Source organism: Herpailurus yagouaroundi, unplaced genomic scaffold (assembly GCF_014898765.1).
Source record: "Herpailurus yagouaroundi ecotype Mexico unplaced genomic scaffold, PumYag 490, whole genome shotgun sequence".
Classification (NCBI taxonomy): Eukaryota; Metazoa; Chordata; class Mammalia; order Carnivora; family Felidae; genus Herpailurus; species Herpailurus yagouaroundi.
This window is the reverse complement of record NW_024412707.1, coordinates 783,589-803,998: the sequence shown is the minus strand read 5'-3', so window position 1 is coordinate 803,998 and position 20,410 is coordinate 783,589. Positions and strand designations below refer to the sequence as shown.

The 20,410-nt window shown below is 45.4% G+C and overlaps 1 protein-coding gene across 1 annotated transcript; it reads right to left on the bottom strand.

Annotated features, from left to right (window-relative positions):
- Nucleotides 1-19,372: 19,372 nt before the first annotated feature.
- Nucleotides 19,373-20,147, bottom strand: LOC121023052 (immunoglobulin iota chain-like). The gene is made up of 2 exons (XM_040464697.1): nt 20,037-20,147; nt 19,373-19,952 (listed from the first exon to the last, which is right to left on the bottom strand). Exons 1-2 carry the CDS (start codon nt 20,080-20,082, stop codon nt 19,537-19,539), a joined length of 462 nt encoding a protein of 153 aa, XP_040320631.1. The 5' UTR covers nt 20,083-20,147; the 3' UTR covers nt 19,373-19,536.
- Between the last annotated feature and the right edge of the window lie 263 nt (nt 20,148-20,410).

The window sequence follows — 20,410 nt, the reverse complement described above, 5'->3', positions numbered from 1 at the left end:
CAACACCCACCACCACAACTGCCAGCCTGGTCTCGCCCCTGAAACCCTGGGTGGAGCACACCTGCTCCTGCCTTCCTTCCCAGAGGGCGCCTGGGTCTGTGGAGCATCTCCCCTGGGACTGGAGGGGCATGGAGGGCAGCCAAGTGCCAGTAGATCAAGAGTCACCTGAGTTCAGTGGGCTGGGACTGAGGCTGCTGTTCTGACCAGCCTGGGGGCAGGGGTGGTGACAGGGGAGGAAACAGGTGTAGTTTAGCAAGAAGCCAATGTTCAAGTTCAGGAATCATGATATAATTATAAATATGGTGTTTAATGCACCATGTTCAACACCTAATGGATGTCATATCTCTCTCTCTCTCTCTCTCTCTCTCTCTCTCTCTCTGACACCCACACGCACATGCACACACACACACACTCACACCCTCATAGATTTTATCCAGAGGTCACCATCATGAGCACAGCATCTGCACACTGCACGCAGTAGTGGCTTCTGCAAGGCCCCTTTGCCATCTCCCCCAAATCCCTGTGAACTGTTGGTCCAGGAACTCCATGCTTTGGTGTGAAGTGGGCAGCGGCAACAAGGAGGGACCGAGCACCTGCGTGGGGTGGCGAGGGTCTGGCTCTGCTCTGGCACTGCCAGGAGGGATGCTCCACTCACTTCCCAGGTCTCCAGTCTTCTTTGTGAAGTGAGGCTGGCCACACTGCTAACTCTGCTCACTTTTGGGTCCGTGGTGAGGTCCAAGTTGGCAGACAATGGCTATGAAAGTCCTTTTTTTCCCATTAGTTTTAAAAACATTGTCGTAAAAGATGCATGAAATGAAACTTGCCATCTAGGCCATTTTTAAGTGCACAATCCAGTAGCATCAAGCACAATTATGTTTTGTGCAACCCTCACCACCATCCATCCATCTCCAGAACTTGTTCATCTTCCCAAACAGAAACTCTGTTCCCCTTTAAACACTAACTCCCCATTCTTCCTCCCCCCACCCCAGCCCCTGGCAACCATCATTCTACTTTCTGTCTCAGTGAGTTGGACTACTCCAGGGACCTCAGATACGTGGAATCATAGAGTATTTGTCCTTTGAAAGTGCTTTCTAAACTGAGAAGTACCACAAGCATAACACATATGGCTGGCTGTTATGATTATTTGTATTATTGTCACCACCAACTGGCTGTTACGATTATTTTTATTATTGTCACCACCAGCTGGTCCATCTGCTGTGGCTGAGGAAAAATCATAGGCCATCAAAAAATAGTGAATTCCTAATTATATATCAACTGTCACTTTTCAAAGTTTGTGTTGTAACTCAGAGGGCTGTGACATCGTCCAGTCAGTTGCAATCAGCATTTTGCAAAAGTGAAGCAGCCTAGAGCAGACAGGAGAATAGAGAACATCCCATGCAAGGGGAGGGATGGTGATAGTTTGTGGGATTTTGCTTCAATTATAGAAATACATAGATGTGTTCTGGATAATGATGGGAAATGCATTTCTTTTCTTTTTAATTGTTTTAAAAGTTTATTTATTTACTTATTTATTTATTTTGACAGAGACAGAGACAACATGAGTAGGGGAGGGGCAGAGAGAGAGGGTGAGAGAGAGAATCCCAAACAGGCCCCACACCATCAGTGCACAGTGCAGTGTGTGGCTCGAATGCACAAAATCGCGAGATCATGACCTGAGCCGAAACCACTTAACCGACTGAGCCACCCAGGTGCCCCGATTTTATTTTTTAATTTATTTTATTTTTATTTTTGGGAGAGAGAAAGCACATGAGTTGGGGAGAGGGACAGAGGGAGAGAGAGAAAGAATCCGAAGCAGGCTCCACATCAATGCAGAGCCCGTCGCAGGGTTCTGTCCCACGACCCTGGGATCATGATCGGAGCTGAAATCAACTGTTGGACCATCTGAGCCACCCAGGCGACACAGGGAAATGCACTTCTTACTGGGAGTTTTGATGCAAAAACTTATGGAAAACACTGTCCTGTGAAACGCTGGTTCAGCTCTGCATATGAGACACAGCTAGTTGTTAAATTTACCCTTGTACCTCACCGTTGGCTGACCTGGTGTTCATGTTTGAAAATACCCTTTGTTTTAGGTCTTCTGTGTCCCAGTGTGTCCTGGAGCAGTGTGGTCCTGGTGGTTCATCCATGTTTATGAGGCTCCCCCTAGGGTCCCCCAGAGTGAATTTCATGGATGCCATACGCCCTAGGGGAGCCAGGCCATCCCTGGCATCCCCTTGGCATCTGTCCAGCAGTGGTCCTGAGATGCTGTAACATGTCTGGGTCTGTCTGTTCCATGTCTGTAACAGACAGACATAAGGACATCTGGGTATCACATGCAGCTCATGAGGGCCACAATGAGGTCAGACTCCATGGAGGATTGTGACTCTTCTTGGATTCCTGTGTCCCCCACATAGTGACTGAGCATCCCTGAGGGCCAGGTATTGCATCCTGGGGACCTCAGGGTCTGCAAGAAGATGGACATGGCACTGAACAGTAATGGGAGTAGGCACCCTAACAGACGTCATGCAGGGGACAGGGACAGCCCCTGGAAGGCCTCTGATTCAGTCTAGCTTCTCCTGATGCTTGGCCCATTCCTGCCTCTGACTTCGGGCTTCTTGCACCTTTGGAGCTGGGGCAAGGCCTGCCCAGGGGTTCAAGTTGAAACCGCTCCCCCATCAGCTCCGCCGTGTGGGTGTGACACTCACCCACTGCCCAGGGTTCAAAAGTGGTGGTTCCACCTGGGACAGACCCAAGTCTCAGGGAGAAGGGGCTGTCCCTAAGCTTAGTGACCCTAGCTGCCCTCCCACAGCCACTGGGCACAGACCACATCCTCCTATGGTGGCTGAGATTGAAAATCCAGGTCTGGCCAGATCCTGGGGACCCCTGAGGGATGGGATGGGCCTTCCCAGCCAGTGCAGCTGCAGCAGCAACTCTGATGCAAAAACCCAGTCCTTTCCCACCCCCTCCCTGGACTGGATTCAGGCCTGGCCTGAAGGCCCTTTGCATTTCAGGTATATCTTTAATATTTATTTTTGGGGGGGGGGGGGGGCGCGGACAGAGTGTGAGTGGGGGAGGAACAGAGAGAGAGAGGGAGACACAGAATCTGAAGCAGGCTCCAGGTTCTGAGCTGTCAGCACAGAGCCTGACACAGGGCTTGAATTCACCAACTGTGAGATCATGACCTGAGCCAAAGTCGGACGCTTAACTGACTGAGCCACCCAGGCACCCCCAGGTATTTCTTAAGCCTTGGTTGAAACAAACAGGAAATAAAGCCAATCCTATTCACCCACCTATTCTAAAACTGCTTGTCTTGGAAGTTTTAATGGAGGAAGAGTGGCCCCCAGCAATGTCAAATGCTTGTCTGTTTCCCTTGCAGCAAAACTCAGAGGGGTATTCATGGGATTGAGGAAATCAAGGGAAGGCAGCAACAGCCTCAGCCAGGGGTACAGGTCTCCAGGTCCTGCTGGGTGAAGGCTGAGAAAGTAGAGGGTGCAGGGGTGGTAGGGTGGGGGTAACCACCCCCACCCAGGTGGAAAACACTACTACCAGGGGAAACTGGATGCAGGAGGAGGGAGCTGCCTCCCAGATGCAGGAGGGGCAGTGGCAATCAAAGAAGCAGGGCTGAGAAGCTACAGTTGGAGGGTTGCTCAAGATGCCAAAATAGCCCAGACTAAGTAGGAGGGAGGGGTCTGCAGTTTTAGAACCCAGTGGAGTCAGAGACCAATGGGAAGTCATGTTCTCTGCTTGCCCAAATTTGTGGTTTCAGTGAAAGTGTCTCAATAGGTGAGGTTGAACCAGATAATGAGGGCCAAGGAAGTGCTTCTCAGACTTTGATGTGCATGGAACGCCAGGGATCTTGTGAACATGTGGATTCAGATTCAGCAGGTCTGGGATGAACCGGACAACGTGTCTTTTAATTTTTTTTTTTATTTTTTACTATTTATTTCCTTTTTTTTTTTTTTTTAAACACGTTCCCAGGTGATGGGGTTGCAGTCAGACTATGGACCACACTTTGAGCCTCAAGGTGCAAAGGCAACTCTGTACTGCCCCCTGGCTGCCCTGATGAATGGTGTTTGCAGTTGTCCAACAGGTAATGGAAGTCAGTGGTGGTCACCTGGGTCCAGAGGGGCAATCCCCGAAGACAGATCTGATGTCTGCTGAACTGAAGCCAAGATTGAACTGGATTGTCAGAGGGTTGAACTTTCAGAAGGCCATGCCTCTTCGTGTGCATGTGCATACTATTGAGACTCAGGAAACGAGAAGAGAGTGCAGATTTGAGGGACTTTTCCATACTTCCCAGTTAGAAGGTACTCCCTGGAGGTGGAGGGAAGGGTGTGGATGGCCTGTAATGACGATAACGCTTTCAGCTCCTTCTCCCTCAGCTGCATTCCAGATAATCCTGCGTAAAATTCCTGCTCACACCATCTTTTGGCCCCTGCACCGTTATGCCTTAGCTCTGGGCTGACAATTAAAGCCTCAGGGGGAGAGAGCAAACGGCTTGCAGAGGATGGAAGTGTTTTCCTTAGACTTTAAGTCTTTTTTCATATTTTTCACTTTGAGGGAGTGATGTAAGGTCAAGTCATGTTATCCTGCACTTATGCTCAATTTTTTTTTCTTCTGTGAGGGTGAACTAAAACATCTTGTACCCTCCTCCGACCCCTTGATCTGATCCCAAGTATCAGAAACCATATTCAGGATTTGTTCAAACAAGCTCCTTCATTCAGTAATAGTGGTTGGAGACTCTGATCTTTCTTTCTTCCTTCCTTCCTTCCTTCCTTTCTCCTTTCTCTTTCTTTCTTTTTTCCTTATCTGACTGTTCATTGAAACTTTTTGTTCTGGATTCCTTATGGATCTTTTTGTGTTGTTGTTTTAATTTTATGAAGTTTTTAAATTTTAGTTCCAGTATACAACATACAGTGTTATATTAGTTTTGGGTTCCTAGACTCCACTTTAGATAATACATAGAACAACTAAACAGAAGATCAAGAAGGCAATACAGGGTTTGAACAATGTTGAAAGCCAACAAAAGCTAACAGACATCTCTAGAACAGTCCATTCACTCAACAATAGCAGTGTACCCATTCCTCTCAAGTGCACATGGAACATTCCCCAGGATAGACCCTGTGGTAGGTGACAAAATAATTCTTACTAAATTTAAAAGGATGGAAATAATACACAGTATATTCTCCAACCACAAAGTACTGAAATAAAAAAGCAATCACAGAAGCAAATTTGGGGAATTCACAAATATGTGGAAATTGGACAACATGTTCCTAAACAGTTAATGGGTCAAAAGAATAAATCACAAAAGAAATTAGAAAATATTTATGATGAATGGAAATGAAAACACAACATACCAAAACTTATGGGCAATGATGTCTGGGATATTGCACCAAAGGCACAGGCAACTAAAGAAAAATAGACAAGTCAAACCACATCAATTAAAAAACTTATATGAGTCAAAGGACACAGTCAAGAATGAAAATACCATACACAGAATGGGAGAAAATATTTGCAAATCATTTATGTGATAAAGGATTGATATCCAGAGTGTATAAAGAACTCCTACAACTCAAAACAAAAAACCCGAACCCAGTTAAAAAATGAGCAAAGGATGGGGCGCCTGGGTGGCTCAGTCGGTGAAGCATCTGACTTCAACTCTGGTCATGATCTCACGGTTTGTGAGTTCAAGACCCACATCGGGCTCTGTGCTGACAGCTCAGAGCCTGGAGCCTGCTTCAGATTCTGTGTCTCCTTCTCTCTCTGCCCATCCCCCGCTTGTGCTCTGTCTCTCTCTATCTCTCAAAAATAAATAAATAAATAAATAAGTGTAAAAAAAATTTAATGAGTGAAGGACTTGAACAGACATTTCCCCAAAGAAGATATACAAATGTCCAACTAGTACATGAAAAAATGTCCAACATCACTCATCATTAAGGAAATGAAAATCAAAACCACAATGAGACTCCATTTTACATCCTCTGCGATGCCTACTATCAAAAGAACAGAAAATTACCAAATGTTGGTGAGGATATGGAGAAATTAGAACCTTTGTCCACTTGTGGGCATTTAAAATGGTGCAGCTGCCCTGGAATACAACATAGAGGATCCTCAAAAAATTAAAAATAGAATTACCATACAATCAAGTCATTCCACTTCTGAGTATATACCCGAAAGAATTGAAAACAGGATCTCAAAGACATATTTGTACACCCACTCATAGAGGTATCATTCACAATAGTTAAAAGGTAGAAACAACCTAAATGTCCATCAACATATGAATAAATAGAATATAGTCTATCCATACAGTGGAACATTATTCAAACATAAAAAGGAATGAAACTCTGACACCTGCTACAACATAGATGCACCTTGAGAACATTATGCTAATGAAATAAGCCAGACACAAAAAGGATAAATGTGACTCCACTTCTATGAGGTCCCTAGAATAGGCAAATTCATAGAGACAGGAAGTAGAATTGAAGTTACCAGAGGCTGGTTGAGGGGGAAATTAAAATTGTTGTTTAATGGGGGCAGAGCTTCAGTCTGGGAAGATAAAAAAAGTTCTGGATATGGAGGGTGGTGATGGCTGCACACTATTGTGAAAACAATACTACTGAATTATTCACTTAAAACAATGGTTAAAATGGTACATTTTATTCCACATGTATTCTACCACAGTAAAAAAAGTTAAGAATTCTTAAATTATATCTGACTGGATTAGAGCATTTACCTTCCACTGTGTCCTACATTCATCGCCTGCATGAGTGTGGGGACCCAAAGATTGCTGCTGGATGCTTCCATTCATATAAGAGAAACAGCAAAGGTTTGATGGTCCATTTTATGCATCAACTGCCATGATATGTCCAGATATCAGATTAAACATTATTTCTGGGTGTGTCTATGAAAGTGCTTCTGGAAGAGATTCAAGAGATTAGCATTTGAATTGGTCGGCTGAGTAAAGCAGAAGGCCAGCGTCCACACCCATGCCCCAACGTGGATAGGCATCATCCAATCTGTCGATAGGCCTGAATAGAACAAAAAGAGAGGAAGGGTGGAACTGCTCTCTCCGTCTGCCTGTCAGCTTGAGCTGGTATGTTGATCTAACTTAGACTAGAATCTACACCACTGGCCCCTCAGTTCTCAGGCCTTTGAACTAGACTACTAGCCTGCTGGGCTTCCAGCTTGCAAGTAGCAGATGATAGGACTTCTCAGCCTCCATAATCATATGAGCCAATACCATATAATAAATCTCTAGATATTGCTGTATCTATTTATCTATCTATCCATCCATCTATATCTCCTATTGGTTTTTTCCCCCTCTGGAGAATCTTGACTAATATAGAAGCTGAAAATGGACACCTGGGTGGATCAGTTGGGTAAATGGCCAACTCTTGATTTTGGCTCAAGTCATAATCTCATGGTCATGAAATTGAGCCCCACACGGAGCCTACTTGGGATTTTCTCTCTCTCTCTCTCTCTCTGCTGCTTTCCCCTGCTCATACTCTCTCTCTCTCTCTCTCCCTCAAAAAAAAAAAAAAAAGAAGGTAAAAGTCAAGAAGAGTATAGGGTTCAAGAATGGGGTAAAATTTTGTCTGAGTTCAATATTCCATTAAGAATTTTAAGTATAATTTCGCTGTTTAAATTTTCCACCTGTACATATGATAATCCACCATAAACAAAGTTTTTGGCTGAGTTAAGGTACATGGGGAATATAATTTAACCAAGAGGGGAGGGAGAGGGATCTGGGGGTATTTCCAAAAGATAGGAAGAAAGTAGGACTCTGGGCATCAGGCTGAGCAGGTGTTAGGATGAAAGTGAAGTGGAAGACATGAAGGGGAGAGAGGCAGGGGAGTGGCCCAGATGGCCTCTGGAGGTTGAGCCATGATTGCTCCGTGGGCTCCTGTGTGGTCCAGTCAGAAGGTCAACCAGTGGAGAAGTGGAGCTGGTGGTTTCAGATGAGTGACACAGTTTGAAGTGGTGGTCACTTATTCATTCAAAATACCCTAGTGCTTAAAATGCCAGGCATTGTTTCCAGACAATGCCCTGCCCCTCTTCCCTGCCATATCTGGCACCAGTGGGAAGATGAGACCCCAGCTCATTGCCCATCTGTAGGCCCTTGGCAGAGGTTGACTGCCTCTAAACCTTGGTCTGACTTGCAAATAGCCAAAAACACAATACCCAAGGGAGAGCCTTTGAAAAAGACATGTGTTACATGCAGTAAATGAGATTCTCCAAGGTATAGAGGGTGAGAAAAGCTCTTAAAAATATTTATATCAGAAACCACTAGGACACACACAAGCCTGACACAGGCATGCAGGTGGGGGGAGGTGTCTCAGATTGTGCAGACCCCTCTGTCTGATGCCTGCCCTTTCTTGATTCTCCCCTGGGTTTGACCACCTGGTGGTCTCAATTTTGAAAAGAAATAGAATTTGAGTATTAAAAGCAAAATGAACCAAATAAAATATAAGAAATAACTTGAAAGTGTTTTATTTATCTTAGCCAATAGGAGATGCACATTAGATTCAGCATTAATAATATGATTGCTTGTTCTCTGAACAAATAATAGCAGAAAAGACTCATTAATGCCTTAAAGGGTGAAGCACAATATAAACACATATTTAAGTCTTTTGTTATTAAGCCTCACAAAAACTTGCCACATTAAAAAAAATGCAACTATCTCCTCTGTATGCAAAAATATATTTCAGATATATTGAATAACTAAAATCAAAGCCAAATAAATAATAAAAAAGGGTATTATTAAACCTCGAGTTAGGAAGGTTTATGTAACAAGATGCAGGAGCGAAGAAAGAAAAGATGGAAACATTCGGCTGCCTAGAAATCCATGTTGGCCATCCCATCTCTCAGAGCAGCATTGGCATCTCCAGGGCTTGAATCAATATCTGTCTGGTGTGGGGTCTTGGATCTAAGAAACCCCTCAGGAAAAGACTGAAATTTGACCTGTGACCAGCAGGGTCACTGTGGCCTCATCCCAGGGTGTCCACACGCCAGCTACTCACAATAGCCTCCAGGTCCTGGGGACTGGGCTCCATGCTCACTGATGGAGACTCAGTGGCAGAGTCCGCTGCACCTGGACTTGGGTGCTGCCCCAGCAGCTGCTTCCTGCCTGGCCCTGTCACGGGGAAAACAAGTCCCAGCCAGCCCAGTGTTCCAGATCACTACTGATTTTGAAGGGTGCTCCTCTGCCTCACCCTCTCCCCAGCCTATAGCTGCTGCTTGACTTTCCTCTACTCTCCATGATCTTACAAACTATGAGCCAAAATAAATGCATTATCAGATTTCTCTACAGCACCTTTCTCCTCCTCAAACACTTTGTGGTGACTTTGTACTGTTTCCACTGAGCTCAGCTAAACCACGTTAACAGAATTCTCTTCTATGCATGGCTTAGCTAGGGTGAGGTATAAGAGAACATTTATGTAAGATCTGGAAGTTGAATGCAAAGCTGTAATCATTATTTCTGTGCCAGCTTCTTCTGCAGGTCACCACCAGCACCAAGGTTAAGGTGAGAGAGTTACTGATGTTCTGGTCCACACCTTGCTTTCCTTCCCAACTGTGGATCTGGATGACCTAGAGTGAGCACAGGATCAACACTAGAAGAGAGACAGTATCCCTCAAAGATTGCTACTCCTCAGTATGAGGTCCATCCTCATGATAATCCCTTGTTCTGTATCCCTCACAGTGATTCTGCTTCTCTAATCAACCCCAGCTGACACTCACCTAGAACCAGGACCTTTGATCTATATATATACACATCAGGACTCTCCATTTCCCTCCAACACTTTCCATATTAACATACTCCTCTTGGTCTCCACTGCTAGTACCTTCATTCAACCTCTGGATATTGTAGTAGATGCTGTCAGGAACCTGCCCATATTCCCTCAACACTTGCATTTCTGTTTGACTTTTAGTTGCTACCACCTGAGCATCTCTGGCCATGTGCGCTATCTGTGCCTGTGTGCCGGTGGGGGGGACTGGGATGCAAGAAGCAGCTCTCAACCAATGACCAATGAGAGTTGATGCAGTCTCCCCCATGACTGAGACACCTACAGTTGGTCCTAATGGGATAGTGCTTAAAACTTGGATAAATGGTACCCTAGTGTCAAAAAGATAAATGCTGGAATGCTGAAATTTCCTTGACCTTGAGGAATACAGTCAAAATGAGCAGAGAGAGGTGTTCATGCTACAATGGATTTATTATAAAGGACCAGAGAAACAGCAGTGAACCATTTTCCAGAGGGCTCAGATGACATTCCCTTCATGAAGTGAAGCTGATAGGAGGCACTGCCACTCTGGAGAAGCTCAGTAGTGCTGTCCACCACAGGCTGGGGCTCATGGTGGGGATACTGCCATGGAAGTGGACTAGTCTTTTTCAATGAGTATAGCAGGATGTTTCAGTGGCAGCACCAAACCACAGAGACCAGATGGAAGTACTTACCATGAAGGCAGTGTGGTGGCCTTATGCAAGTGCCCTACCCAGATTTCCTTTCAGAACACCTGTTGGAGGGGGTGGGGCAGGAAGGCTGGGAGAAGACATGTAGAATGGCAACCCTCATCTGCTTCATTCAGGCTGTTCCCATCATTTTACTGGCTGGGTTACAAATGATGGCCCATTCCTGCCCACATGGACATCCTTAATGGGCAACTTTTGATTGGGGACTCCCCATCAGTCTGGATAAGATTTTTCTAGAACTGCAGTCTGAGATTTGTCCTCACCAATCCTTCTTTCCCTTTCTCCTTTCCCAGGTCTCAGACCTGGTCTGGTCTGGAGTAGTATGGTCTGGAGATTATCCCTACCGATTCTTGCTCCTTTCCCTATGAATCCTTACAGCTATTTGTCCTGAAAACCCTCACGTATATCTAATCCCATCTTGGTGTCTAATTCTCAGAGGATTCAAACTGACACAGGCAGAAAGGTTGACTCTGGCCCACAGGGAAAAGTGCAAATGATTAATAGACCATGGTGCACCTAGGTATTGGATGTAGAGGCAGTCACATATTGCTTGACTAATGACCACAAATGGGTGAGCCACACCAATGATTCAGCCACACCAATGGAGAGTCACAAACTCTTCCCAGTTTGCAGACATAAGCTATTTCCAGATCCAGAACACATCAGTAGGAAAGCCAGGTCCACTTGAGGGAGGAACTTGCAATATTTCAGAAATCTTTTTCTAAGGGGATCCTCCCATTATTTTCCCAAATAAGTGCCCCAGGACATGGGAATATCCAGATATTTTGAAGGCTGTTGACACAGCTTCTGAGGTGACACAGAAGGCAGGATGACAAAAATGCCATCCTGTTAGTTTGCAGGTAACTACAATACAGAGGACTGGTGATGACTGGATTCCTCCCCATGTCAGTTTCACACTGTGTCCAGTGGGTCTATCTGCAAAACTGGTTGGTGATCATTTTCTGTTTCTGGATGTATAAGTGGTATGAACATACTTAGCTGGTAGAATCCTCATATTCATTCATGACCTGTGGAGCAGGAATCATTATGACAAAAAAGGCCACATGCAAGCTCCTGAAATCATGCTCCACCCTCACAAAGCCAATATAGGTGATCAAAAAACCAATATGGCACATTTAGGTGGAATGGCAGAAAGTATTCCTACCCCCAAAACTTTAAACAAGATGTGGTGATCCTCATCTTATTACCTTTTATTTATTTTTTTTTCAACGTTTATTTATTTTTGGGACAGAGAGAGACAGAGCATGAACGGGGGAGGGGCAGAGAGAGAGGGAGACACAGAATCGGAAACAGCCTCCAGGCTCTGAGCCATCAGCCCAGAGCCTGACGCGGGGCTCGAACTCACGGACCGCGAGATCGTGACCTGGCTAAAGTCGGACGCTCAACTGACTGCGCCACCCAGGCGCCCCCTTATTACCTTTTAAATCACTCATCTGGTCCTTGATATTTCTAGTTCGATCAGGGCTAAGAATGGTGACAAACTTAATGGCAGTAAACTTAATCAAGTGGCAACCATAACTGTTCCAGATGTGGTATCATTACCAGAATACCATAGCACTAACTGTATGGAAAAAATTTTTTTACCTCAGGTATATTAAGACACAATTTACGTATATGAAAATGCACCCTCTTTAGTGTATAGTTTTGAGTCTGAACAAATGCATCCAGTCTCACAGCCACCACTGCAATCAAAATATAGAAATTTCCATTACCCTAAAAATCCATCATACCCCTTTGTCATCACTCCCTCCCTCCACCTCCAACCCCTAGCAACAAACTGGTCTCTTTTTTTGTCCCTAGAGTTTTGCATTTTTAGAATGTCATGTAAATGGAATCACACAGTATACAGCCTTTTTGAAACTGAATCTTTTACATAGTCAACCACACTTGAGACATTCCATGCCTTGCATATATCAGCAGTCACTCATTCATTTGTGTGGCTGAGTTATTATTCCATCGGATGAATGTTCTAGTCATCCATTCACCAAAGAACATTTCTGTTAGCAATTTTTGGTGATTATGAGTAAAGCCACTATAAACATTTGTGTTAAAATATGTTTTCATTTCCCTTGGGTAAATACCTAGGCATATTGTTGAATTGTAAGTAAATGTACATTTAACTTTATACAAAACTGCCAAACTGCTTTCCAAAATAGCTATATCATAATACAATGCCTTTAGTAACAGTTATAGCTGTTCCACATCCTTTTAACAAGCTATTCTAACTAGGTGTGTAGTGTTACCTTGTTGTGGTTTTAATTCCTAATGATTGATGGTGTTGAGCATCTTTTCATGTACTTACTGGCCTTCTATATACTTCTTTACTGAAGTATCTGTTCAAAACTTTTCCCTTATTAAAATTGAATACATTGTTTTCTTATTGTTGAGTTTTGAGAGTTCTTTATATATTCTAGATAGAAGCCCTTTATCAGCTATGTATTTTGCAAATATTTCTCCCAGCCTGTGGCTTGTATTTTAATTTTCTTAACAGTGTGTCTGAAGAAGAGACATTTTTCATTTTTATAAAGTTATCAACTTGTTATTTTATGGATTGATAGTACTTTTGTTTGTTACATCTATGAAATCTTTGCCTAACACAAGGTCACAAAGATTTTCTCCCAGAAGTTTTATAGTTTAAGGATTTCTATTTATGACTATGGGATATTTTGAAATATTTTTGGATGTGATGCTACCCAAATGTTTGTCAATGAGAGAGTGGTTATACAAATGTGGTAATCCATTCCATGAAATATTATGCAGCCATAAAAAAGAATGAGTTACTGATACATGCAACAAATTGGATGAACTTCAAGGGAATTCTGCTGAATGAAAAAAGTCAGTCTCAAAAGACTACCTACTATATGATTATGTTTCTATGACATTCTCAAAAGGACAAAATTAAAGACATAGAGAATAGATGAGTGCTTGCAGGGGCTGGGGATAGAAGGGATGAGGAGTGTGGCTATAAAGGGGTAGCATGGAGGAGACTTGTGGTGACGGTAGAGCTAAATATCTGGTCGGTGGTGATTGTGCAAAGATACATGTGATAACATTAAATGAGCACAGGTAGAATTAGAGAAACCAAAATAAGCTCTGGATTATACCAATGTCAACTTCCTGGTATTGATGCCGTACTATAATTATGGAAGATGTTAACAAGCTGGGGAAAAGGTGCATGGAACCTCCCTGTACATTATTTTGCCATTTCATGTATATGTATAATTATTTCAAAATTAAAAGTTTGGAAAAATTCAGTTGCAGATGTTTTGACACTTTCCCCTAAAAAACCACAATACCGGGGTGCCTGGGTGGCTCAGTCGGTTCAGCGTCTGACTTCGGCTCGGGTCACAATCTCGCGGTTCATGAGTTCGAGCCCCGTGTCGGGCTCTGGGCTGATGGCTCAGAGCCTGGAGCCTGCTTCTGATTCTGTGTCTCCCTCTCTCTCTGCCCCTCCCCCGTTCATGCTCTGTCTCTCTCTGTCCCAAAGATAAATAAACGTTAAAAAATTTTTTTAATAAAAAAAATAAACCACAATACCATGATTCCATCTAATAAAATTATTATAATCCCCTAATAGCTAGTATCTGCTACCCAGTCAAATCTCCACAATGGTCCACCAGATGACTTTTATTTATAGCTACTGTTTTGGAAATTTTGTTTGTTTGTTTTTTGGTTTGGCCTGAAAAGATGACCTAATCTCAGTGCATACATTCTGGTTACTTGTTAGATATCTTCAGACTCTTCATTTAAGAATATATACACCTTTTCTTTCTTGATAGTCACTTTTCTGAGAGTCCAAGCCAATTTTCTTTTCCAGTGTTCCACAGTCTGGGTTTGTCTGGCTGTTTTCCTGGGGCCCCTGTATTTCCTGAGAACTGGGAGTAAAAGCTAGAAGCTTGACTATCTTCAGGTACAATGTTTTCAACTCCACTGGCATAGAGTACTTCCCATTATTTCCTCCAGAAGGGACCCGTATTGGATCATCCCATTAAGACAGAAGCCAGGATGGAGTGCCTGGGCGATTCATTTGGTTGTCTGACTTCGGCTCAGGTAATGGTCTGGAAGCTTGTGGGTTCGAGTCCTGTGTCGAGCTTTCTGTGTCAGCACAGAGCCTCATTCAGATCCTCTGTCCCGCCCCCTCTCTCTGCTCCTCCCCCCCTTCTCTCTCTCTTAAATATAAATGAACATTTTTTAAAAGAGAGAGAAGCTAGGGTTGAGCCCTGCATGGGAGGTGACTCTGCATTGAAGGTGACAGCCAAATTTCTCCCATGGAAATGTCCACGTTCCTTTTGTGAGTAGACTTGTGGGATGACATGACTGCACCAAGCACATGCTCTGTACCCTGCTAACCAAGAATCCAAGAGTTTTGACACAAATCTATGGTTCTTGCCTTAATCATTACTATGATCACATTAAGCATTGCAAAAGACTGATTTTCCCATTCCGGGGGTCTCTTTCCTTGTGTAAAACCCATTTCTCCATTCAGTGTGTTCTAAATCATCATCCCTTTGAGAAGTAGCTGGAATGAAAATTGACCCACATTTGTGTAAATACTGAAAACAAAATTAAACTTACTGTTTTTGACATATCCACCTGTTCCTGATTACAGACCAATTTGAATGGGCTTCTACTGGTCAAAAACAGAACTTCCAAAAGTTGCAATGGATTTAAACACCTCAGATATGCTTATATCCATAGACTTAGCATGACACTAACAAATCAAAGTTGGATGAAGCTGGCACACAGTCTTGTTACTTTGATAGTTGGTAAAAAAAAAAAAAAAAAAGGAAAAAAGATCAAACATTTTTCCTGCCTTTGCCATACACATAGTTCCTCAGGTGACTAAATCCCTGATGAGGGGAAGTTTTCTTACCAAAGAAAGAAGGAGGAAGGCAGGAATGAGGACATCTCCAGCTTGCACCCAGTAATGAACGAATGGCTTTGGGCATTGTGCTCCCATCACAAATACACAATTTAGAATGAAACACAAGAGGCTTCCATGTCCTAAAGGGCCTCTGGAGGCTAATTCCACCCTCCCCTGTTGTGAGGACCACTTCCCCGAGCTCGTCTTGCCAAACTGTGTCACAACCACACTGACTGTCTATATGCTCCGGGAACCCCTTGCATCTTCACTCTGCTTGGCATGCTCCAGCCCTCAAGACCTTTGGGTCTTCCTCAGATTTCAAGGGTCTCAGGGTCTAACTCATGTCAGAATGGTGGGTTCCCTCTTCAGTACCACTGGTGCCATACCAAGCCCATCGGGTTCTGTGTTTCTGTCTCAAATTTGTGAGCTGTGTCAAGCATTTCTGTCACAGACCACAGCTCTGAGCACCACACACCTTTGTTCTGTGTCACACCTGGGAGCCCTGTAGAGAGAGGGTTAGGGGTGATGGGGGTAGGGGAGCTCTTTACAGTATCAGGGACCAGATCCCCCTTCCTCTCCAACATCTCACTCCTCTGTTACTGATTCAGAAAGTTCTCCCTGCATCAGCCGATTTTGACCTATTCCTTCCCACACCATTCCCAGTTGCTGTACACCATCACCAGCTTCATATGTAAGGCATCAGAGGTGTGTGTGTGTGTGTGTGTGTGTGTGTGTGCATATGTGAGAGAAAGACTCTGACAGAAAGACAAACAGATGGACAGAATGTGGCCATTCACTGATGTGACATGATTTCCCTTCTTAGGGAATCCCAATGACCCCAGCCATCTCAGGGGATTCTAGAATGAATGAATGGCAGGGTCTTTGCAACTCAAGAATTCATTCAGTTATGTGATCAATTACTCATTCACCTATTTGCTCAACTCTGTTATCACCTCATGTTTACCAGACACATCAAATGAGTAGAAGAGATCCTGCCCACCAAGAATGTGCAGATTAGTGAAGGAGAGAGACCTGCAGGGTAAATTTAGATCTGTCTGGTAGGTGCTAAACATAGGAAAACACAATAGCTGCACATGACAGGAAGCTAGTAACTGCCTAAAGAGGTCAGGGAAATATTGGCCAAGGAGTGAGATTTGAGATCACTGTGGAGCTCAGAGTTGGGGAAGTCAGCTGGAGGACACTGTAAAGGGACAGGGAGTTCTGTCTGCAAATGAATGGCTTAGGAAAAGCGTCCGAAGCAACCACAAGGATGAGGTGTTGGATCAATTGCAGATGAATTAATGTGGCAGAAACACTGAGGGCGGGTGGATAAGACCTTGGACTTGGGACCAGATCTGGACCAGCTTCCAAAGGCTTGTCATGAGAAGGAGTCTGAATTCAATCCTTTCAATCTGTACGGTCCTGCCCAAGCCACAGACGGCTGCTGGTCACTTGGAAAGTAGCTGGTCCAAACAGAGAGGAGCCACGAGTGCAAACTACACACTGGGTTTTGAAGATTTTGCATGACAACAAAAGAGTTTAAACCATCTCATAGCTAATTTTTAGATTGCATGCCAAAATGATAATACTTGGGATGGATGGAGTTAAATAAAATGTACTATTAAAAATCATTGTGGGGGCGCCTGGTGGCTCAGTCGGTTGAACGGCCAACTTTGGCTCAGGTCATGATCTCGTGGTCTGTGAGTTCGAGCCCCGCGTCGGGCTCTGTGCTGACAGCTCGGAGCCTGGAGCCTGTTTCAGATTCTGTGTCTCCGTCTCTCTGACCCTCCCCCGTTCATGCTCTGTCTCTCTCTGTCTCAAAAATAAATAAAACGTTAAAAATTTTTTTTTAAAAATCATTGTGGGGCACCCAGTGGCTCAGTTGGTTAAGCGTCCAACTCTTGATTTCAGCTCAGTTCATGATCTCACGGGTCGTGGGGGCAAGACAAGGAGTTGGGCTCTTTGCTGACAGTGAGGAGCCTGCTTGGGATTGTCTTTCTTCCTCTCTCTCTGTCCCTCCTCCACTTGCACACGCATGCTCGCTTGCTCTCTCTCTCTCAAAATGAATAAACTCACAAAATCATTTCACCTGTTTCTTATTTCCTTTCTCAAAAAATGTAGCCAACAAAAAATTGAAAATTGCAAATGTGGCTTGCATATGTGCCTTCAAAGGTGAGAGACAAAGGTTGGAGAGGAGTGCAGGCAGGGCCAGACCTGGGAGTGAAAATGAGGAGGAGCTGCAGCAGGGGACAGGCAGGAGGCCAGCCAATGGTGGAGGTGAGAAATGACTCAGCCTAAAGGAATGGACTCAGACTTGACAAGGAGGAAGGCCAGGCCTGGTCACTGATGAGGAAATATTAACACTACTCTTTTGTGGAGGAGCCATTACAGTTAAGTGCTTTATAGAAATGAGTCAGTGCTATTATGATCTTCTTTACATACAACAAAGGGGACGTTGGCCTAGAATTCCAATGGCCCTTCCGGGGCTGACCAGAGCTAAGACTCACACTCTGACTGGCCTGAGGCCCGAGTCCAGGGTCTCACCCTGCATGGATCTGGTGGGGCAGAGCGTTAGGATAATGGAGGAGCCCAACCTGACTCTCTGCTCTCTGGGTTTCTTGTCAAGGCATGGAATCCCAGAATCACAAAGGATGAAAGAAGAAAGCACATTAAGTGGCCACCTGGCTGGCCTTTAGGAACATGGGCCTGGGGGCCACTGTCTGGGGGCAAAGGTCTGATGCAGGAAGAGTGCAGTGCATTTGAGGAAGTAGAAGCTCAGAGGGTACCTGGAGCATGGCATGAGCTGAGACCATTGTTTTGCACATGTGGAAGGGCCAGTATTGACACATGCCCACTCTCAGGGGGACCCCTTGATAAAGGGACGCTCTCAGCCAAGTTTGGGATCACAGGGGAGATGGTTTGCCTGCCACCTCTCTGAGTATGAGGAATGTCCACTCTATGTACCTATGTACATGGTCTCTCTCTGCAGGGCACATCCCGACCCACCACCCAGAGGCTCAGGATGCTGTGCTATGGGTCAGGCCTGCAGGAATGCACCTATACCCTCTTCACCCAAGAAGCCTATCAGTGAGGCCACGCCCCCTACCTGCAGGTTTCTCCAGGGGTCCAGAGGTTTCCATGGAGTTATCAGACAGGAAGAAGTGAGGTTTGCCTTGATTATCCCACCAAGCATGGCTAGATTGAAACCCAGTGTTCTGCCGGAGCAGGGGCTGGCAAGCTCTGGTGCCATATCTGGCCCAGCCCTATGTTTCTGTAAATAAAATTAAGTAGGAGCACAGCCATGCCCATATGTTTACATAGTGTTGCCTGTGGCCGCTCTCACATTATAAGGACAGAACGGAGTAGTTGGGACAAAGATCATATGGCTTGGAAAGCCCAAGTGATTTACTATCTGGCCCTTCATAGAAAATATCTGCCAGCCCCTGCCACTCTCTTGGGCCAAAGAATATGCCCATTTCTCTCACCGAGATCAAGGGTGTTTAATCAAGGTGATTTTGCCACCTGGAGGGCATTTGGCAATGCCTGGAGACATTTCTGGGTGTCATCATTAGGGGCAGGAGGGCACAGGTGCCGGCATTTGGTGGGTAGAGGCCAGGGATGTTGCTGGACATCCTACAGTGCACAAGACAGCCTCACAACAGAGAAGTGACTGTCCCAATGTCAGAATACCAATGTGGAGAACCCACTCCAGACCTATCACTCAGGACCCACTGTCCTCCCCAGAGGCCCAATAGAGGCATTTTCTAAGTTGTTGACCCTGTAACTCCTGCACAATAGAGCAGACTGTCCTCAACAGAAGCGTCCCCCAGGGTGCAGCTCCTGCCCCTCAGAACCCACAAGAGCAGGGGCTAGCATTTTGCCTAGCCAGTCTCCTGGGCTATCACCCTAGGCTGGTTGTAGGATGCATCCCACTCATTCTCACCTTTCCCAGAACATCTGGGGCCTCCTCAGAACAATTCGGCACACCAGGCATACAAACTCAGCAAGACAACTTCTCAAGACACAAGCAACTTTAATCCCCAAATCCCACATTCGGGGGGTCTAAGCAAGTTTCTGGACAGGAAGAAGCTGAGCAGCTTTCTCCTTTGCTCTGTGAAGCCCATAGCCCACCCTCCTTGCCCATACTCGCCTCTTTCTGAGGAAGTGTGCCCTTTGGTCTCTAGTTCAACGTAAGTGTGTCTGGGGGTGTTGGGGACCCCAAAACAGCAGGCTCCTTTTCTTCCCTTCTCTCTCCCCTCATCTCCCTTTCTTTATCCAAGACCTGGAATCCCAGAGAACAGTAATACATAGCCTCATCCTCAGGCTGCAGCCCAGAGATGCTCAAATAGCCCGTGTTCTTGGCCACATCTTTGGATCCAGAGAAGCGAGGGGGAATCTTGAAGCCCTGGCTGTGGTCTGAGTGGGAGAAATATCTCAGCAAGAATCTTGGAGGGTGGCCGGGCCTCTGCTGGTACCAGTAGATGTTATAAATCCTGACATCGTAGTCTCTGCTCAAGGTGCAGGCCAGACGGATTGTTGTTCCAAGGGGCGAGGATACAAATGGCGGCTGGTTCAGCATGGGCTGAGAGACACAGCCTGGGGACAGAGAAGCACCTGAGCATCTAGGCAGAGGAGGGCAGGGGATGGGGCCAGGGGTTGTTAGCTCTGGGGTGTTCTCACCTGCCCAGTGGGTGAAGAGTGCCAGCAGGACAGGAATCCACGACATGGTGCTGAACTCTGTCTTCTTTGTGCTGCCAGGGCTCCTGGGACCATCTCGGGGCTGGGCCAGCATCCGCCTGCGCCCTCCCAGGGGCGAGGTCATTGCACGCCTGGTTCTCAGCCACCACTTTCCTGAACTTTCTTGAGTTTGCAGTGTCAGTTGGGGAATGGCCACATGGCAGCCTTTGTGGCTCTTTCTTTGGCCCCATGGGAGCGCCCAGGGAGGAAGCACCTGCCTGAGGCTCACGGACCACTGCCCAGGAGGCCCAGGAGGCCCAGGAGGCCTGCAAAGTTGGATCCCTGAGGTAGAGTAACCTCACCATCCTCCTGAGGAA